The sequence below is a fragment of the Acanthochromis polyacanthus genome, chromosome 1 (genome assembly GCF_021347895.1).
Source record: "Acanthochromis polyacanthus isolate Apoly-LR-REF ecotype Palm Island chromosome 1, KAUST_Apoly_ChrSc, whole genome shotgun sequence".
In the NCBI taxonomy this organism is placed as follows: Eukaryota; Metazoa; Chordata; class Actinopteri; family Pomacentridae; genus Acanthochromis; species Acanthochromis polyacanthus.
In genome coordinates this window covers 9,067,891-9,087,487 of record NC_067113.1, presented here as the reverse complement: position 1 = coordinate 9,087,487, position 19,597 = coordinate 9,067,891, and the positions used below count along the sequence as shown (strand labels likewise).

The following is a 19,597-nucleotide window of genomic DNA, read 5'->3' as shown; positions in this document are numbered from 1 at the left end:
AAAGACAACACCAGGGCATCTCATTAGTTACCTCTTATCAGCGGACATTCCACAACAAGGAAGTTTATAAACATCAAAGACAAAACACTTAAGCTTAAACGTTCATCTTATTTATGGCCACCTGTCAGGACTGACTGTCCATGCACACACACACAACGCAATCTGCACTCTGCTCTGCTCTCATACTGAACAACAAGTGTGTGAAGCCTTACACTTCTAACCTTATACCTGTGGGCTTTATTTGATACAACACCCCCATTTGTGGATTCCCCCCTCTTGGACTCAGTTGTGCTCTGGTATGTTTTTGGACTTTCCTCATTGTAGTTTCCCCTGGTTGTGAGTACACTTCCCGAGCTTAGTTCTTCGTCTAATGATCTTCCGTTTGAAGATCGGTCGCCTCTCTGTGTCTTCGTGTTGCTGAGGGGAAAAATGGCTGTTGTCTGTGCTTATGCTCCGAACAGCAGTTCAGAGTATTCAGTCTTCTTGGAGTCTCTGGGTAGTGTTCTGGAAGGGGTACCGCCTGGGGACTTCATAGTTTTCCCCGGGGCTACTTCGACACTCACGTGGACAACAATCGAGAAACCTGGAGGGGGTGAGTGGGAGGAACGGCCTGATCTGAACCCGAGTGATGTTCTGTTATTGGACTTCTGTGCTAGTCATAGATTGTCCATAACCAACACCATGTTTTAGCATAAGGTTGCTCATAAATGTTCCTGGTACCAGAGCACCTTAGGTCGAAGGTCAATGATTGATTTCATAATCATATCATCAGATGCTATACGTTTTGAACACTCGGGTGAAGAGAGGAGCAGAGCTGTCAACTGATCACCACCTGGTGGTGAGTTGGATCCGATGGCGGGGAAGACTGCCGGACAGACCTGGTAAACCCAAACGTGGAGTGAGGGTGAACTGGGAACATCTGGTGGAGGACCCTATCCGTGGGGTTTTACACTCCCACCTCCGTAAGAGTTTCTCCTGCTTCCCGAGGAAGGTTGAGGACATGGAGTCTGAGTGGTCCATGATCAAAGCCTCCATTGAGGAAGCAGCTGTTCGGAGCTGTAGCCTGAAGGTCACTGGTGCCTGTCGTGGTGGCAACCCAAGAATCTGCTGGTAGACACCAGCGATGAGGGAGGCGGTCAGGCTGAAAAAGGAGGCTTTTCGGGCCTGGTTGGCTTGGGGGTCGCCTGAAGCAGCTGGCAGATACCGGTCGACCAAAAGGGCTACAGCTGCGACAGTTGCGGAAGCTAAAACTCGTGGGCGTGGGAGGAGTTCGGGGAGGCTATGGAGAAGGACTTTCGGTTGGCCTTGAGGAAGTTCTGGCAAACCGTTCGACACCTCAGGAAAGGGAGGCAGGGCTTTTCTCAGGCCGTGTACAGTCGGGGTGGAGAACTACTGACCCGTACGGCGGACATTGTCGGGGAGTAGAAAGAGCACTTCATAGAACTCCTGAATCTGATAAACACGTCCTTCGTGGAGGAGGCAGAGCCTGAAGAGTCGGGGGGATCTTCGTCTATATCCGTGACAGAGGTCACCGAGGTAGTTAAGAAGCTGCTCGGTGGCAAGGCATCAGGTGTGAACGAGATTCGCCCCGAGATGCTGAAGGCTCTGGTAGGGCTGGACCCGAATATCCGTATATTTGTTCGCTATGGCAGTATCCGGATATTAATTTTGGTATCCGAATATTCGGCCAGCCCCGGCCCCCCGGTCGGACATTACCGGGCGGAACCCGGCCCACATCGGCTCATCCCATCGTGTGATCACGTAAACATATACACATATGTCTGTGTGATCACCCCCTCCTCCCCCCAGACGTAAATACGAATATTCGGAGCTCGTCTCTTTCCTTCACCTTCGGCCCACTTTGGCTCATCCCGCCATGTTCAGCTCATCTCAGCTCATCCATTTGTGTTTGTTACTACCACCCGAATGGCCGGGTGGCTGCCGACTCTGACGTCACGCTTCACTTCGTTGCATAAACACAAGACAAGATGCTGAAGACCTTCGCTGTTTGGGAATTCTTCAGTTTAACTGAAGACAAAACAAAGGCAGTGTGCAAAATTTGCGTCCGGGAGACCAGACGAATGGATCCAAATACTCAGGTGAGTCTCCTCCGGTCCGAGACCTGTGGAGTGGCAAACCAGGGTGGTCATCCCCATTTTCAAAAAAAGGGGAACGGAGAGTGTTTTTCAACGACCAGGGCATGGCACTTTTCAGCCTCTCTGGGAGAGTTTACTCTAGGGTGCTGGAAGGGAGGCTCCGACTGATTGTTGAACTTCAGATTCAGGAGGAGCAATGCAGATTCTGTCCTGGTGGTGAAACAGTGGACCAGCTTTTTACCCTTGAGGAGCAGCTTAGGGGTTAATGGGAGCTCTTTCTAACCTCCTGATCTTAGTCTATTTCTGTCTTATATTTTCTCTTCAGCTTCTCTTTAACCCCTTTGTGTGATGTCATTCTTTTAACTAGCATTTAATTAGCTATCCATTCTGTACATTTTGTCATTTGTGTATGTTATACCTGTCAAAGCACTTTGTGAATGTTCTTCTTAAAGGTGCTATACAAATAAAATTATTATTATTAGAACATTTCTGGTCTTTCCCCCAGGTAATGGCATTGCAGTGCTCCACTCGGTCCCCACTGCCATCTTCTGCGTCCTCCACTGCCTGCAGCCTCGGGAATGCCTTCCAGAGAACTACGGTGGCCTGAAGAGGACGATAGCTTACAGCCTGGCTTTGAGAGGGGACACAGACGATGGCAGGGGCCATCGCCGGGGCCCACTATGGCATCGAGGCCATTCCTGGATAAAGTGCTGTGACGGGGCAGAAGATGCAGACATGAATGCAGAGTGGCTTCACATGCTGTACCACCAGTTGTCACCAGGGGGCAGGAGTGAGACGGGGGAGCAGAGCTGTGAGGACGGATCTGAAAACAAGTCAAACGCTTCTAACGGCACAGAGGAGAAAAGTGGAAAGAAGTGGGACAAGGGACAAGGTGCGTTTTATCCGTTTGTTTCCTGGCTATAAAAGACACAAGCAGAAACAAAAAATCAAGCCGTTTTTTCGTTTTTTCATTTTGAGCAAAAAACAAAAAAAAACAGGAAACGGGACAAGGTACGGACAAGGTACGTTTTATCCGTTTGTTTCCTGGCTACAAAAGACACAAGCAGAAACAAAAAATCAAGCAGTTTTTTCGTTTTTTCGTTTTGAGCAAAAAACAAAAAAACAGGAAACGGTTCGTTTTTTCGTTTTTTTCGTTTTGAACAAAAAAACAAAAAAAACAGGAAACGGTTCGTTTTTTCGTTTTTTCGTTTTCACCCCCAAAATGAAAATACGACTCCATATTCCATTTCATTGGTGGGCGGGGCTTCGGATCCTGCCAGTGCACAATAAAGCTCCTGCCCATCACAATAAAGCTCTTGCGCTGGCATTCATAGACAAACTGACTTTCATTGTATTGCCTGCCCCCACTGCACTTCCCCTAACTCTAAATTAAAGCAAGTCGTGTACACAGTAATGACAGTCATAACCAGTGGTGTAGTCTAGTTTTTTCTAGTGGGTATACTCCAACCTCATAAACCAAAGCCAGGTCAGGTTCTCATATATGTGCGCACACACACACACACACACACACACACACACACACACACACACACACACACACACACACACACACACACACACACACACACACACACACACATACACACACACACATGTTTGTTTTTCTATACCGGTGGGGACTTACCATTGACTCCCATTCATATCTAACTCCTAACCCTTACCTTAACCATCACCAAATCAATGCCTAACCCTAAACAAACGTTTTTGCACTTTTACATTTTTTATTAACATCGATATGGCCAAGAAAACGGTGTTGCCACCTGTGGGGACCTCATTTTAGGTTCCCACCGTAAGACAAGTCCCCACCTTTATAGCAAATAGTCAGGTCAAATTCCCCACCGGAATAGCAGAAACAAGTACACACACACACACACACACACACACACACACACACACACACACACACACACACACACACACGCTGCAGCAGCTCCTTTATTTCAAACTACCAATTAGATACTTATAGACATTATAGCATCAGCAGCTCCTCCTCCTGCCATCAGGTAGAGCTGATGTTTCCTCTTCATCAGGCTCCCTTTCCTAAATGTTAACCTTATCTCCAGCTGTAGTGTTCCCTAAAGCGGCAGTATTCACAGGACAAGCAACAGGCTTATTAAAACACTGAAATAGTTTCATTTAGCTTTGCTTTCTTTTTCTTATTTTTTCTCCACTGACTGATGTTGGGTCATTAGAAGTTGTAGACTCATGTCCCTCTTCTTCTAAGCCAGGGGTATTCAGCTAAAATTCAGAGAGGTCCAGTCAGCAAAGGTCCAGAACATCATAATGTCTAACTGAGTTACTGTGATATATGCTGATGTAACCTGGTAGTTTTATTAGAGTCTGCCTGTAATCAAAAACTGACCGTCAAATAAATTCAGTACGGTTCAAAAACATTTTGACATTTATTAATAAATAACTTATCTGTAACTGTATATCTTAAAATAAAGTGCAGAACTTAAAAAAGCATGACTGAACAACCTGAATCAACTTCTATACATCTTGAACAATAATTAAATCTCATAAATGTAAACATTTGAACACTTTTACATTTTTGTCTGTCTCATATCACTCCCCTAATATCTCTGCAGCTTAATGGGAGAACTGAGCTGCTGCTTGTTTGAGCCGTTCTCAAAACATATTTTGATTATGTTCATAGTTGAGAAAGCTGCCTTACAGCTGTTTGCTGAGCCAAACGTGGTCAACATGTGACCACAGTCTGTCCTCTAGAGAGTGTGAAGAGATCACAAAAGTGGTTAAGACATAACAAACTTGTTATACTGGTAAATGAAACAAGCACATATTCTGTATAGGCTCTTTATATACCAGCACATGGCATAAGCTCTCCCATTGAAAAACAATAACACAGTTTTCGTCTTTTCTGAAAGATAGTTGCGCTCACAGAGAGCACCTACGAAGAGCTCCAGAGGAGCTCTTCATAGGTAGGGAGTCCATTTGGCCCGTGACGGTCAAGGATCACATGCTTTTTCGTTTAGAGACCTGAAACGAAAAAACGAAAAATTGAAATCCAAAATACGACATTCGGCCGTAATTTGCTTGTGTTAGTTTCGTTTTTGGTTTTGAATTGAGAAAGAAAAACGTTTTTTTGTTTTTGGTTGAAAACGAAAAAACGAAAATTGAGCCGTTTTTCCCTTTTTCGTTTGTTGGTTTGGTCAGACAAACAGATTACACTTTTGGCCCCTGATCGTACCTTCCACCCAGAGCTTAAGTCAAACAGTAATTTGGTCTGAATATGTATGAAGAGTAGCTCTCTCTCCTCCCTGCTCTTCCCTGTTTTATGTTGAACAATCTTTTGTCTTGTGAAAGTTGCACTATGAATTGGCCATGTCTTGTTTTATCCTTTTGGAAGATAATCATTTAAAAAACTTTTTAAAAAAGTTCACATATGTGCAAGTGTCTGTTTTGATTTTGAATGTGGTGGCAATAATTCAGTGAATATCTCCTCAGTCTGTTCTGAGAAAACATGGTGGTCTAGCACAGTCCTGGTTCTGTAGAGAAGAAACTCAGAATGTCGCACTTTTCTACACAGTGCTGTTCTTTTGTGTCCTGTGGCAGACAGAAATGATCTGAATGTGTCACCTTGGTAAATATTAACAATCTCTCTCCACCTGTATGACTCAAAAAGCACATTTGTTTAGAGAAGCTTTGCTTCACTGAGATTTCTTTCCACTGATGTTGTAGTCCAGGTTAAATAATTACAGCAGACAATGAAAGAACATATACTTTAGATAAAATGAGTCATGCAGAATATAAACACTGCAAGAACTCAGCATTAGCAGAGCTAAAATGCTTGCAACGCTGAGTTATAATGTTAAAATGTACTTGCTTGAGAGCCAAAACTCATAAAGTAAAGCACTGGACAAATAAACTCTGAAACCTAATGAAAATTTGAAGGATCAGTAAAATATACCCACAAAATGACATGGATACGAGTACGAAATGTTACAGTAATCCACTGAATAGCTGTTTATTGCAGGAAAAGTCAGGGGATCGTGAAAGTCAGGATCTATCCTCCGGGGAGCACAGATTTGTGTGGAACATGCACATCAAACAATCCAGTAGTTGATTGATGAACAGAAGGAACCAACTGATACGAAAAACGACAAAAAAACTTTTTTTTGGGAAGCACAAATGCTGATGCATTATTTTATTGAAACAGCTCTTTAAAACTACATTGCATTTATAGCATTAACTGTTTAATGAGAGAGGATGCTGCAGTTTTTGTATTTTTCACCTGGAGAAGCTGCAGTGTGACACTTTTTTTGCTGCTTCAGTCAAATAAAGCTGCAGCTAATGAGCACAGCAGACACAAAGTAAAGAGATACCTGTTTTTACTTGCCCCAAAACGCATTTCATCTTCAAATCTTTCAAGAAAAAAATATGAAATTGGAAACTTCTTGTACAGCCGTGGAGTTCTCTTGTCATAAAATACATTTTTATGTTTCATTTGGAACCTTTGGCAAGAAAAAAAAAACAAGAACTATTATAATAAACTGAAATTCATTACAGATTTTAAAATCAGAGAAAAAAAAACAGAAAATTGTGCAACTGTACAAATAAGACGATACCTATGAGATTGCTTTTTAGCAGATTCTCATTCCCTGCATCAGGAGGCAGATCTGTGGAAATCACAGGTTTTTCTCTGCTGGAGAGACTTGTAAAAAGAGCTGCAGGAACACTGTTAGCTTGTTCAATAGTCCTGGGCAGAGCTTGTAGTGGATGAACGGTACGTAAACTATAATTCCACTGAATATAAATAAAGCCACGTAGAGATATTCAATCTGAGGATTGTCTATGATGGGTGCCAGCACAAGGAATATTGCTGCAAGGATGACCAGTAAAGGGAGGATAATGGGAACCTGTGGAGAGAGGAAGAGACAGGCATCACCACAAACTGATTCTCATGCAGTGTTAAAGAATAGACTAAAGAGTGTGACGCTCACTCTGTAAGGTCTGGGAAGCTCTGGCTTCTTGATTTTGAGATAGACCAGTCCGGACAGGGTGATGCCGTAGAAAAACCAGGCAGTGAAACTGACAACAGCAATAAACAGGAATGTAAGACGATCACAGAAAGATGTGTGTAACGAATAAGACGAAATAAAGAAGAAATGCGGAACCAGCCTTCACCTGAAATAGTTGACAATACTCTGAAAGTCTCCAGGGATCAGCACCACCAGAGAGATCACAGTGGTGAAGATCAGCGCTGGAGAAGGAGTCAGTCTGTGGACGTGAGCCATGGACAGAATATCTGGCTGTAAAACAAACAAGTCTGGCTGAAACTCTGCTGCAACTTCATTTTATACAAGAATGCGTTTTTATGAGGTGGAGGGGCTGTTACCATGTGTCCTTCTCTGGCAGCAACAAAGCAAATTCGACCTCCGCTGAAGAATGTCCCATTTAATGAACCAAAAGCAGACAAAGCTGCAGCCACAGACATGATCCAGCCCCAGCTGCCAAACATCTTATTCCTGTTAAAAAAAACATTTCATTTGTTGTGGAAAAATGAGAAAATGATATTTTTTGTGGTGAGAATGCAAATGTGCAATCATTTCTTTTCCTTCTTCTTGATGGCAGAAGTATTTAAAATATCAGATTAAAGCCCCAGCTTTAACACAGCAAACAGCAAGTGTGAATCAGTGTGAATGTGCAACGTTGTTTTCTTACCCCCAGGTCACTGCTACTGCGGTGGACGACATGAGCTCTTTAGGCGTCATCACTGCCAGATAGCTCACGTTTACCAGCAGATACAAGCCGGTCACCAGACAAATGGCTATTATCACCGCTCTGGGAAGATTCACCTGCAGGCAAAAAGGTAACATTTATTAAACGCTGGTTAATAACCCTGCAGGATGGGGAGTTTGAATTTTAATGCTGGAATCTAGTTGAGTATAAAAGCTTCAACTCTATGAAGTTTTAACAGCTTTAACCTGCATTCTTTCTAATGGCCAACAGGGGGCGACTTGCTTGGCTGCAAAAAAGTAGACAGAAGTGTCTGAGACAATGATCCTACTCCTCACTTTGATTTGTTACCCCAGTTAAAAAAAAACAAAAAAAACAAACACTTAATTACTCGGCCAAGGAAAACAAAGTTATGTGACGATCGGTGTTGGTTTGTCTGTCTGTTCGCAACATTCCTCAAAAATAGAGAAATGCATCTGGATGAAATTTTCAGGGAAGGTCAGAAATCACACAAGGACCAAGTGATTAGATTTTGGCAGTGATGCGACTTATAGTCTGGATCCACGACTTTGTTGAAGATTTCTATATCATTGCCAGATAGCGGCATGGCGTCACTGTAACCATGACAACAACTGAACACATGATTGTTATCAGGGGCGCCATATAGGGGTGAAAAGTTAGGACAATTCCAAGGGCCCATGGATGACAGGGGCCCATGGATGACAGGGCCCCCAAAAAATATGTAGAAAAAAAAATTAAATTATTAAACTTAATATTAAGCGCAGTATTTTACTATTGTGCGTTTCAAATATAATACAGTTCATATTCGCTATGTTTTTATTGCACTAAAAGTTGAATATCCATTGACAAAAAGTAAACATCTATATTGACTGACCACCCCCCTGTATCTGCATGAAATGGTTTGGTCCGCTTTAGCGTCACTCACTAACGGTGCTTATTTGCAATCAGACAGGAGATGCGCCAAACAGACGTCGCTGCTGTGTGGCCACAATGTTGTCAAAAAAACAAAAATCTGGTTACCAGAAGAGGAAGGAAAGGAAAGAGAGAAAAGAAAGGCGTACGATCTCTGAGCCAGTTTTTCAATAAGAAAGGTGAGTAGCCTGTAGTCTGAATTTAGCCTGTTGGTTTAGGCTAATGTCCATGGTGAAATAAACCAACTAGCTATAGATTAGTGTTAGCTTACATTTTATCAACATTTAGTCAGTGCAGGGAAACGTTTAGGAAGGTATTCATATTAAATCACTGCCCCTGCCCCTTTTAGCAGCTGATGATTATGATGAGTCAGCAGCACCCCAGTCTCCCCATACCATCACCCCTCCCTGCCCCAGTGAAGAAGGTGAGCAATACTGTGCTAATGACATTGGCATGTCAGTATCATTGCAGGGAGTCTGAGGATTTCTGTCAATCTTGCTCTTTTCACCATTACAAAAAAGAAAATGAAATATTCATTAATGACATAAATTCAAACAAATTATTTTTTATCACATCATGAGCATTATGAAATGATTTATGAATAAACAAATAACCTTCTGTCTGTACTGGATGATACAAATCACCAGTAGTAAATCTTGCTAGTACTAATATAGAACTACAAGAAGAAAGACAGTTGCAAGCCTTTAATTAGAGTCATGTAAAGCTTTGATGGGACAGTTAGGTCCTAGAGATGTGGTAACAACGGTAGCGCAGCAGCACAGAGGGGGCCCAATTTAATTTATTTTCCATGGGGCCCAAAATTCCTGGCGGCACACCTGATTGTGATCCTACTACAGATCCATTGCTGCAGACCACACAATTTTTCAAGATTTCATCCGTTGGAAATCATACAACGAATAAGCATAGTACTGTACTCTCAAGGGCTTTTCTAGGTCAAGGTTTAGTTTATTGTGTATTCTGAAAAGCCTGAAGAAATGACTTGCGCCATTTTTTAAAGAGGGTGTCGATATGGAAAGTACTAAAGTTCTAAAATGAATGGAGTTGAATCAAAAATACATTGTTTACCTCAGAACTGCAATGGAGTACAAGTATAAAGTAGCAGAAAATGGAAGTACTTAAACAGGGTTTGAGTGTAATGGCATCTGATAGTGACAATTCTATTCAATTGTATTTATATAGTGCCAATTACAGGTCAAATTGTCTCAAGATGCTTTACAGAACTCATATGCTTAAATGAGCTGATAATGTCAGAATCAGGTGGTAACTGACAAACAACACTGACCTGGATATGTCTGATTCTTCTGGATCTGAAAGCTAATAAAATGTTTTACACTGTACCATCCACCACAGTTCAACATAATGGATGTGAATAAATGTTTCTGGTCCTGAAGCCTCTGCATCATTCTTTGTGTAAATCATTGAATGTTTCTCTCAGAATCTACAGAAACTTGAATAACAGAATGATTAACTTTTCAGAACTTTTGTTTGGTTTTCTATCAATGTACATTGAATATATATTTACATATTTATACTAACTGTACACATGAATATGATAATGCTGGAGGAAACAAACCTTATCACAGCTAGATAGGACTGTGATAACAGCAATAAAAAGCTATCTGAAGTCAGACTATTAAATGGACTTTAAAATTAACTTCAATAAAACACAAGGTTGAAAATAACCAATAAATTTTACAATGTGGTCACAACTCCTGAAACTTGTTAAACATCAATGCGTTGTGTTTGTTCTGTATAATCTTGATCAAGGCTCCAGCTGCCAGGTAACTAGAGAGGTTATCATACTTTAAAAAAATGTGCATAATGCTTCTATTTGTATGGACATTTCCAACTCTGCAGTCTTACCTCAGGTCTTTTCAGCTCCTCGGTGACATAGTTCAAGCAGAACCAGCCGGAATAAGACCAGAGTCCTTGATAAAAAGCCATTCCTAATGTACTCAAAGAGGACTGAGTGCCTTTAAATGAATTCTCAGCTTTCAAATTCTCCACAATCATAGTGCTGTCCTGAATCATCGCCACAAACCCTCCAATAACAATGACTGTTAACCCGATGACTTTGGCTATCAAGAAGACCACTTGGATTCTGACAGCAAGCCGAACACTCAAGATGTTGACTGTTGCAACAACCAGAATACACACAACTGCTGCACACTTCACTGCCAGCTGAGGAGGCTCACAGCCTCCGTAAAAGGGCGCCATGGCATACTCTGAAATGCTGATTGACATTGCTACAACACTGAAAGGCTTCACAAGCACGACGAATGTGACCGCTGCAAAAAACGCGGGAAAGGAACCGTAGATCCTCAGGATGTAGATGAACTCCCCACCAGATTCAGGAATGACTGTCCCAAGCTCTGTGTAGGACAGAGCAGCAAACATAGCAACAAGTCCTGAGACAGTCCAGATCACCAGACTTGCTCCGGGGCTTCCCACGTAGCCCAGAACAAACTGTGGGGACATGAATATTCCAGATCCGATCATAGTTCCAGAAACTATTGCAACACCACCAATCAACCCAATCTCCCGCTTCATTCTCAGAGCTTCAAATTTTTGGTCCCCCATGTTGTCAGAGATCAGACAGCATCAAATGAAGGCACAGTTCACTCTAACAGAGCAGACTCCAAAAGACCATGAGATAGTCTGACAGCTAGCCTATATTCAGTTCACATCAGAAATGACAGTAGAGGTCAAAGGACAACAGACTAGGATTGCTCCATATAAGTTACTTGATAAGTTACATGCTGTACTTACAAACCATTTTACGAGGTTTGATTATAAGCCAAATCTGTTAACCTTGGCAGCATTCCAGACACTACTAGTCAAAACTTTGGACACATCTTATTTAATGTTTTCCTGACTTTTTACGTTGTAGATTCTCACTGAAGGCATCAGAACTATGAATGAACACATATGGAATTATGTAGTGAAAAAAGTGTGAAATAAGTCAAGGCATGTTTTATACTTTAGATTCTTCAAAACAGCCACCCTTTGCTTTGATTACTGCTTTGCACACTCTCACCTGAAATTGTTTTCACTTCACAGGTGTGCCTTATCAAGGTTGATTTGCGGAATTTCTTGCCTTCTTAATGGGGTAGGGACCATCAGTTGTGTTGTGCAGAAGTCAGGTTGGTCTACAGTTGACAGATTTATTTGACAACTGTTAGAATCCATATTATGGCAAGAACCAATCAGCTAAGTAAAGAGAATCGACAGTCCATCATTACTTTAAGAACTGAAGGTCAGTCAGTCTGGAAAATTGCAAAAACTTTGAAGGAATCCTCCAGGAACTATCTAAGAACTACCCAGAAACCATCTCGGAAATACCCAGTAACCTACCAAGAACCATCTTGGGGCTACCAAGGAACCTACAAGGAAGTCCATCATTACTTTAACACATGAAGGTCAGTCCATCAGGAACATTTCAAGAACTTTGACTGGATCCTCAAGGAACCATCTAGGAACTACCCAGGAACCTACAAAGAACAATCCAGAAACTACCTAGAAACTTACCAGGAACCTACAAGAACTTTGAATGTATCCCCAAGTACAGCCGCAAAAACCATCAAGCGCTACAACCAAACTGGCTCCCATGAGGACCGCTCTAGGAAAGGAAAACCACGAGTCTCCTCTGCTGCTGAGGAGAAGTTCATCCGAGTCTCCAGCCTCAGAAATGGAAAGTTAACAGCAGCTCAGATTAGAGCTCAGATAAATGCCACACAGAGTTCTAGTAGCAGACACATCTCTACATCAACTGTTCAGAGGAGACTGACCAGTCAGGCCTTTATGGTCCAATAGCTGCTCAGAAACCACTACTATGGAAAAACAACAAGCAGAAGAGATCAGTTTGGACCCAGAAACACCAGGAATGGACATTAGACCAGTGGAGATCTGGGCTTTGATCTGATGAGTCTGAATTTGAGATCTTCGGTTCCACCCGCCGTGTCTTTGTGAGACCAGAAAAGGTGAACGGATGGTCTCTACATGCATGGTCCCACTGTGAAGCATAGAGGAGGAGGTATGATGGTCTCTACATGCATGGTTCCACCATGAAGCATGGAGGAGGAGGTGTGATGTGTGGGGGTGCTTTACTGGTGACACTGTTGGGGATTTATTCCAAACTGAAGGAACTCTGAACCTGCATTGTTCAAAATAAACAACATGACATCCAATCCCATCCAGTTTGGTTTAGGTGGACCTTTATTTATTGTCCAACCGGACAATTGTCCCAAACACACCTCCAGGCTGTGGAAGGACTATCTGACCAAGAAGGAGATGATGGAGATGACCTGGCCTCCAGTCACCTGACCTAAACCCAATCCAGATGGTTTGGGATAGGGTGGACTGCAGAGTGAAGACAAAAGGACCAACAAGTGCTCAGCATCTCTGGGACTCCTTCAAGACTGTTGGAGAACCATTTCATTGAGAACCTACAATGTAAATAATGAAAAACCAATAAATGAGAAGGTGTGTCCAAACTTCTGACTGGTAATGTAGATCAAATCACAATTGTGTGTTTCACGGTTTAATATGGACCACAGGGTGTGAAGTACTCTGGAAGGACCTTTCTTCCCAACATCCAGCTCAAACAGACAGTCTCAAAACAGACTAAATACTGTTTTCCCGTTTTTATAACCGCTCCTTAGTATAGGCCTTTAAATACATCTTTGCTACAAATGCAGCCTGTTGTCCAAACTGACTCATCTTTGTGGCAAGCGGATGAATTTAAACACCGATCACCATGACTTGGCTGGGCAGCCTGAGGTCTCTTTGTTCGCGTTCCTCCATGTTCAGATAGTCGTAGCAGATACAGTAAATGAACCAGGTGATTGGACTATCAGTTGGGGTCAGAAGCATAATGGTTCTGACCCAAACTTGTCTAGTCACTGTGTTCTGGCTCAAGTTCTATGCAACAGGTAGGAAGTTGTCAAGCCTGCTACTAAACCTGAAGATAATTCATGCTCCACAGCCATGAACGTGATGCCCAAAATTTTTTATACCCATGCTCATTTGTATTTGACCCACCGAATTCTTCTGGTTGGAATTAACTTTAACAAGTGACCAAAGATGACAAAAGTGCAATGATTTACTCACTGTGAGAACTTAATTGGCACTATAGGACGCAGCTACGATGGTAAAAGGCCAAAATAAACTCATGGATTACCATCAAGACCATCCAGTTGAAACTGAGTAACTCCATCTTTTTTTAAAATACAAAAAATACATAAAATTAGCTATGTATTAAGTAGTGCTAATCTAGTTAAATCACTGACACAATGTTTTGCAATCTTTGGAACTTGTTTAAGTCATTTCCAACCAGAAGAAACCAATCAGTCAAATAAAAACCCATTATAAAACTATTTGGTCTCTAATGTGAAGGGAAGCATGCATGATATTGGACTTTTTCCTATATTCCATATGGTGATGTTTTCCTACTGATGATATACGATTATTTCACCTAACTGCAGACAACTTCAAGATTTTCCTGCAGTGTTTTTAACACAAACTCACACACACTATTGTTCAAAAGTTTGGGGTCACTCAGACAATTCCCTGATTTCCATGAAAACTCACTTCTATTCATGTGCTAAAATAACTGCACAAGGGTTTTACAGATGATGTCCAGATTTAGCTCAAAAATATTCAACATGTCTTCGTACTAATGCAGTAGTTTTGAGTTGTTTTGTTCAGATATAAGGTGAAACATAGATGTTAGAAAACTGTCAAAGAACCAATCAACATCTATGTTTTCACCTCACGTCTGAACAAAAGAGGTCAGGATTTTTTTAACAGTTAGTCTCAAAACTGCTGGTTCATCACAGCAATTACTTCACTGTGTAGAGGATCTAAAATCATGGTTGGACATTGATTTTCTTTCTTTCAATGGAACCGAAACAGAGACTGTTGTTACCCGTACAGAGCAATCAGTTGACTCCGTTTGTGCTTTTGGCCCACTGGGAATCTATAATCGACCCTCTTCAAAGAATCTAGATGTGATTTTTGACAAGTCTTTTAAAATTGACAAATAAATCAGTTCTGTTGTCAGAACCAGATTCTTTCAAATGAGACTATTAGCCAAAGTCAAGCTCTATCTGTCCCACCTCAACTTTGAGAGAGTCACATGACGCATTTCCACCAGCACCTACTTGCTTTTGTAAGGTTTTCCATTAGGACATAGTACCTGGTACTATTTTAGTACCGAGTTGGCCAGAGTTCCAAGTGAGCTGAGTCGAGCCGATAATGTGATGTCTACAGAATGCAGGCCCCTGATTGGACAGGAAGTGATGACACACAAGACCTGTACCGTGGGCAAATGAAGAGGTCGAGACTTTTCTGTCTTTAGTGGCGGACCTAAGAATACAGATGGAGCGACTCACAACCAGAAAGTTTATCTGGAGGTCTCCGAGTAGATGGCTGAAAAATCTCAAAAGGGACCAACAACTGGAGGTATTGGAAGTAGTTTAGCCAAATTGACGCCATTTACGGGCACTGACCGGCGAGCAACGGGAGGGAGAGGGGCTTCGACTTCACTGCTGGATTATTGGAGACCATGTTGGAGGATGGTGAGTGTTTTTTGACTCCACCCACGATGAGGTGTTGCTCAATTGTAATGAAAAATGACCTAAACCAAGCCGAGTAGAATCAAGCCGAGTCGAGCGAGTAGGTGCTAGTGGAAAAACGCCTATACATGCCTTCATCACATCTAGGTTGGAGTACTGTAACTCTCTGTATGTGGGTCTGGATCAGACGTCTCTTTGTCGGATCTAGTTGGTGCAAAATGCTGCTGCCCGGCTCCTAACAGGAACAAAGAAACAGGAGCACATCACTCCAGTTTTAGTCTCGTTCCACCGGTTACCTGTCTGCTTCAGAATTGTTTTGAAGATTTTATTGCTTGTTTTTAAGCTGTCAAATGGGTTGGAACCTTCTTATCCATCTGAGCTTTTAACTGTTCGTGCTTCAGTTTTATCACTGAGGTCGGCCAATCAGATGTTTCCAGATCCAGGTTCAGAAACAGAGATGACTGAGCCTTTTCTGTGGCTGTACCCAGTCTGTGGAACCACTTACCTGTTCCGATTAGAACCGCTCGGTCTCTTGATACCTTCAAGCCCCTACTAAAGTCACACATGTCCTCTCTGGCTTTTAACTGTAGCTGAGCACTGACACCTGATGCATGGCATTGCTCCTTTTGCTCTGTATATTTCCTCACAGATTAGGTCTTGCTTCATATTTCTGAACTGTAAAGCACTTTGGTCAACCTTGGTTGCTTTTAAAAGTGCGGTATAAATGAAGTTGACTTGTCTAATCATCAATGAGCCTTTCCACACCATTAGCTAACACAATGTAGCATTAGAACACAGGAGTGATGGTTGCTGGAAATGTTCCTCTGTACCCCTAAGTCAGGGATCAGGTGGTGCGAACCCATGCAGCAGGCAACAGGCAGGTGGGTGAAGTGAAAAAAGGATTTTATTTTGCTAATAAATCAAACTAAAGGCTCTCCATAAGGGAGGCACGTGGCATAGGAAGAACAGGGAATTAACAGAACTAAGGGTGAGGGGCGTGGAATAAACAGAACAGGAAATGAACAGAACGAAGGACGACGCATGTGGAATAAACTGAATAGGGAATTAAGAGAACAAAGGGCAACGGCTCACGGGCGTGATGGCTAGTCTAAATGAACGGGGAAGGAGAGAAACTCACGGCAGTCCTGGGTGAGGAGGGGAGTCAGAGCAGGTGAGATAGTCCATGGGGAAGAACGGGACAGTCCAATTGTCCAGTGAGCGAGGTGCTCGCGGCAGAGTGCAGCATGTCCAACAGGAACATCAAACTGGAGATATGTGACAGGCAAGTGGCAGGTATGAAGCAGGTTTGGGTCAGGTGGGAGTCAATGACGCAGCAGAGTGGTGTGGGAAGCGCCAGGCTTTATGCTGGGCTGATTGATTGATTAGCAAGTTCAGCTACACTCCTCAGCTGTTCTCAGTCAGCAGTGTCGGCACTGGCACCAGAGGAGTGTGACACCCTATGGCAGGGGTGTCAAACTCAGTTCCTGGAGGGCCACTATCCTGCATGTTTTAGATGTTTCCCTCTTCCAACACACCTGCTTCAAATTATCAGCTTATCATCAAGCTCAGCAGAAGCCTGATAACGAGCCTGATCATTTGAATCAGGTGTGTTGGAAGAGGGAAACATCTAAAACATGCAGGATAGTGGCCCTCCAGAAACGGAGTTCGTCACCCCTGCCCTATGGAGATATTCCATTAAAAATCAGCCATTTCTGGCCAAAATAGTTATTTACCATATTAACAATGTCTACACTGGATTTATCATTCATTTAATGTTATCTTCATTGAAAAAAAACTAAAAATAATCAGTGACCCCAAACTTTTGACCAGTAGTGTACTGAACACCACATTTATTTCTACATAACATTTATATAACTGTAAACTTTCAACCAGAGGTGCTTTATCTGATAGTGTTTATTTTGACTTGATGCCAATATCTCATTTTAAAGCCTTTACCGGCTGATATTGATAATGATGTTGATGTCACATGCATATTTATTGCCCATCTAAACCACTAAAAGAACATTGAAAAGGCTGAATGGTGTCTTACTTCACAACTGGACTCCAGACTTCAACATAATTACCCTGCGTGATATCAGTGAAGTTCACTGCTTAGACAAGATTGTAAACATTAAATGATTAATTAAGATTCTCGTTTGGTTGGTTTTATCACCTGGGTAGGCAATAAAAAACATAAATTCTGTTCTCTGCCAAAGAAATCATGTGTTACGTATTGATTGTGAATGATAGTGAGGGGGTCAGAATGTCATGGGCAGATTATTCTAGATTTGATCGTAAAGTAAAACACTAGATCGTTCATTGTTCTTTTGCTTTGGGCCTCATTTTAGTAATATTTTGTCTTTTTTGGTCTGGTTTTTGTCGTCTGTCTCATGTTTTAATCATTTGGTTTCTCATTTTTGTCATTTTCTGTTTCGCTTTATTTATGGTTTTGTGTATCTTTTTTGTCTTGCTTGTGTTTGTGTGTTTTGTCGTTTTGCTTCTTGCTTTAGTCATTTTTTGTCTCTGTCATTTGTCCATTTTTTTTGTCGCTTTGTAACTTGTCTAATTTTTGTCTCCTTTTTGTTTCATGTCAGTTTGTTTCTCACTTTTGTTGTGTTGTGCCTCATTTTTATATTTTTTTCATTTTTGAGTCTGACTTTTGTTTGTCTCATGTTTGTCATTTTGTTTCTCATTTTTGTCGTTTTGTGTTTCCTTTCGTCTCGCTTGTTTTGTTGTCATTTTTATCATTTTGTGTTTTGCTTTATTCATTGTTTTTAGCATCGTTTTTGTCGAGTTTTTTTGTCTCGCTTGCGTTTTCTATTCTTTTGACGTTTTGTTTCTTGCTTGCAATTTTTTATATTGTCATGTGTGTATTTTGTCTCATTTTTGTAAATTTTTTTGTCTAATTTTCTCTTTTCTGTTTTGTTTTCTGTTGTTTCTGTCATTTTAATTCTCACTTTTGACATTTTGTGTCCTGTTTTTTAGTTCCTGAAATGTGAACATTTCCAGAACATACTTCTTTGCACTAAAACAGGAAAGGAAAAATGTGGAGTTGTGGTTATTTATAGGTTATTATGCTATGATTTTAATGGTCTGCACACTTTAGATCAAACTGGGCTGAATGTGGAACCTGAACTAAGATGAGTTTGACACTCCTGGTCTTAGTCAGCAACTCAGTGCAGTAATCAGAGGAAATCCTTCCATCCTCTTACTCACCTCTGGACGTTTCAACTCTTCAGTCGCAGAATTCAGATTGTTCCAGCCGTCATACGACCACAGTCCCTGGTAGAAAGCAATGCCAATTGGATTGATGCCCAAATTTGTGTTCTCAAAGGAGTCTTCAAAGCTCCCTGTGTTTCCTCTGATAAGCATCACCACGCCTCCTATTATAATGACCACCAAAGCCAGAACCTTGACTGTCATAAAAAACACCTGAACTGACATTGAGAAGCGAACGTTTAGGCAGTTCACGATGGCGAGCACCAAGATAGCAGCAGCAGCCACGCACTTCACCGTCAGCACCGGAGGAGGGCAGTCTCCGTAGAAAGGAGCCACGACATACTGAGCAAAACTCAGCGCGATACCGGCAATGCCAGCAGGTCTCACAAATAACACCGAGCTGAAGATTAACAGGAAGGCGACGACTGGACCTGAAGTCTTGAGGATGTAGATGTACTCGCCCCCTGACTCTCTGATGACAGTGCCCAGCTCAGCGTAGCAGAAAGACGCCAGAATCACCAGCAAGCCGCAGCAGGCCCACACCACCAGGCTGGCTCCAGGGCTGCCGATGGTGGACAGGACCGTCTGCGGGGACATGAAGATCCCAGACCCAATCATCGTCCCTCCAATGAGGGACACGGCTCCCACCAGCCCCACTTCTCTCCTCAGACTGAGCTTCTGCGTCTTGTCATCCATCACCGCCACAGTTTACACACAATCTATCGCCTGACACCTCTACTGTGGAGAAAACACTGTTATTCTGTGGCCAAAGTCAACTCACAGAGTTAATAATTATGTGGGCAGTTCTTACAGCTGTGGGTTTAGCCAGGTGCCTTATCTTTGTAAAAGATGATCGGTAATTTACAGGAAGGTCACGTATCACAGATGCACTCATTTTTATGTTTCCAGATCAGAGATGCCGAACAGCTGAGTCCACGATGCTCAGATGTGTAGAAACCCGACTGAGACTCACTCTGACTCCATCCTCCTCTCAGCAGCACTAATCTCACTGGAATTCTTGGCCTGGTTTGGATT

At 42.2% G+C, this 19,597-nt stretch overlaps 3 protein-coding genes across 3 annotated transcripts in view; 1 reads left to right on the top strand and 2 right to left on the bottom strand.

The window, feature by feature from the left end:
* adprs (ADP-ribosylserine hydrolase) overlaps positions 1–3,117 on the top strand; it is a 36,468-nt gene extending 33,351 nt beyond the window's left edge. Inside the window, exon 7 of the mRNA XM_051950683.1 lies at positions 2,602–3,117. Within this exon, the coding sequence (XP_051806643.1) occupies positions 2,602–3,020 (419 nt within the window). The 3' untranslated portion in view covers positions 3,021–3,117. The remainder of the gene's footprint in view (positions 1–2,601) is intronic.
* Positions 3,118–6,267: 3,150 nt separating this feature from the next.
* On the bottom strand, positions 6,268–12,286 carry LOC127534730 (b(0,+)-type amino acid transporter 1-like). The gene is made up of 6 exons (XM_051950720.1): positions 10,632–12,286; positions 7,800–7,933; positions 7,474–7,603; positions 7,263–7,387; positions 7,079–7,166; positions 6,268–6,994 (listed from the first exon to the last, which is right to left on the bottom strand). Exons 1-6 carry the CDS (start codon positions 11,346–11,348, stop codon positions 6,764–6,766), a joined length of 1,425 nt encoding a protein of 474 aa, XP_051806680.1. The 5' UTR covers positions 11,349–12,286; the 3' UTR covers positions 6,268–6,763.
* Positions 12,287–17,000: 4,714 nt separating this feature from the next.
* Positions 17,001–19,528, bottom strand: LOC110971468 (b(0,+)-type amino acid transporter 1-like). The gene has a single exon (XM_051950710.1). It carries the CDS (start codon positions 19,256–19,258, stop codon positions 18,509–18,511), a length of 750 nt encoding a protein of 249 aa, XP_051806670.1. The 5' UTR covers positions 19,259–19,528; the 3' UTR covers positions 17,001–18,508.
* Between the last annotated feature and the right edge of the window lie 69 nt (positions 19,529–19,597).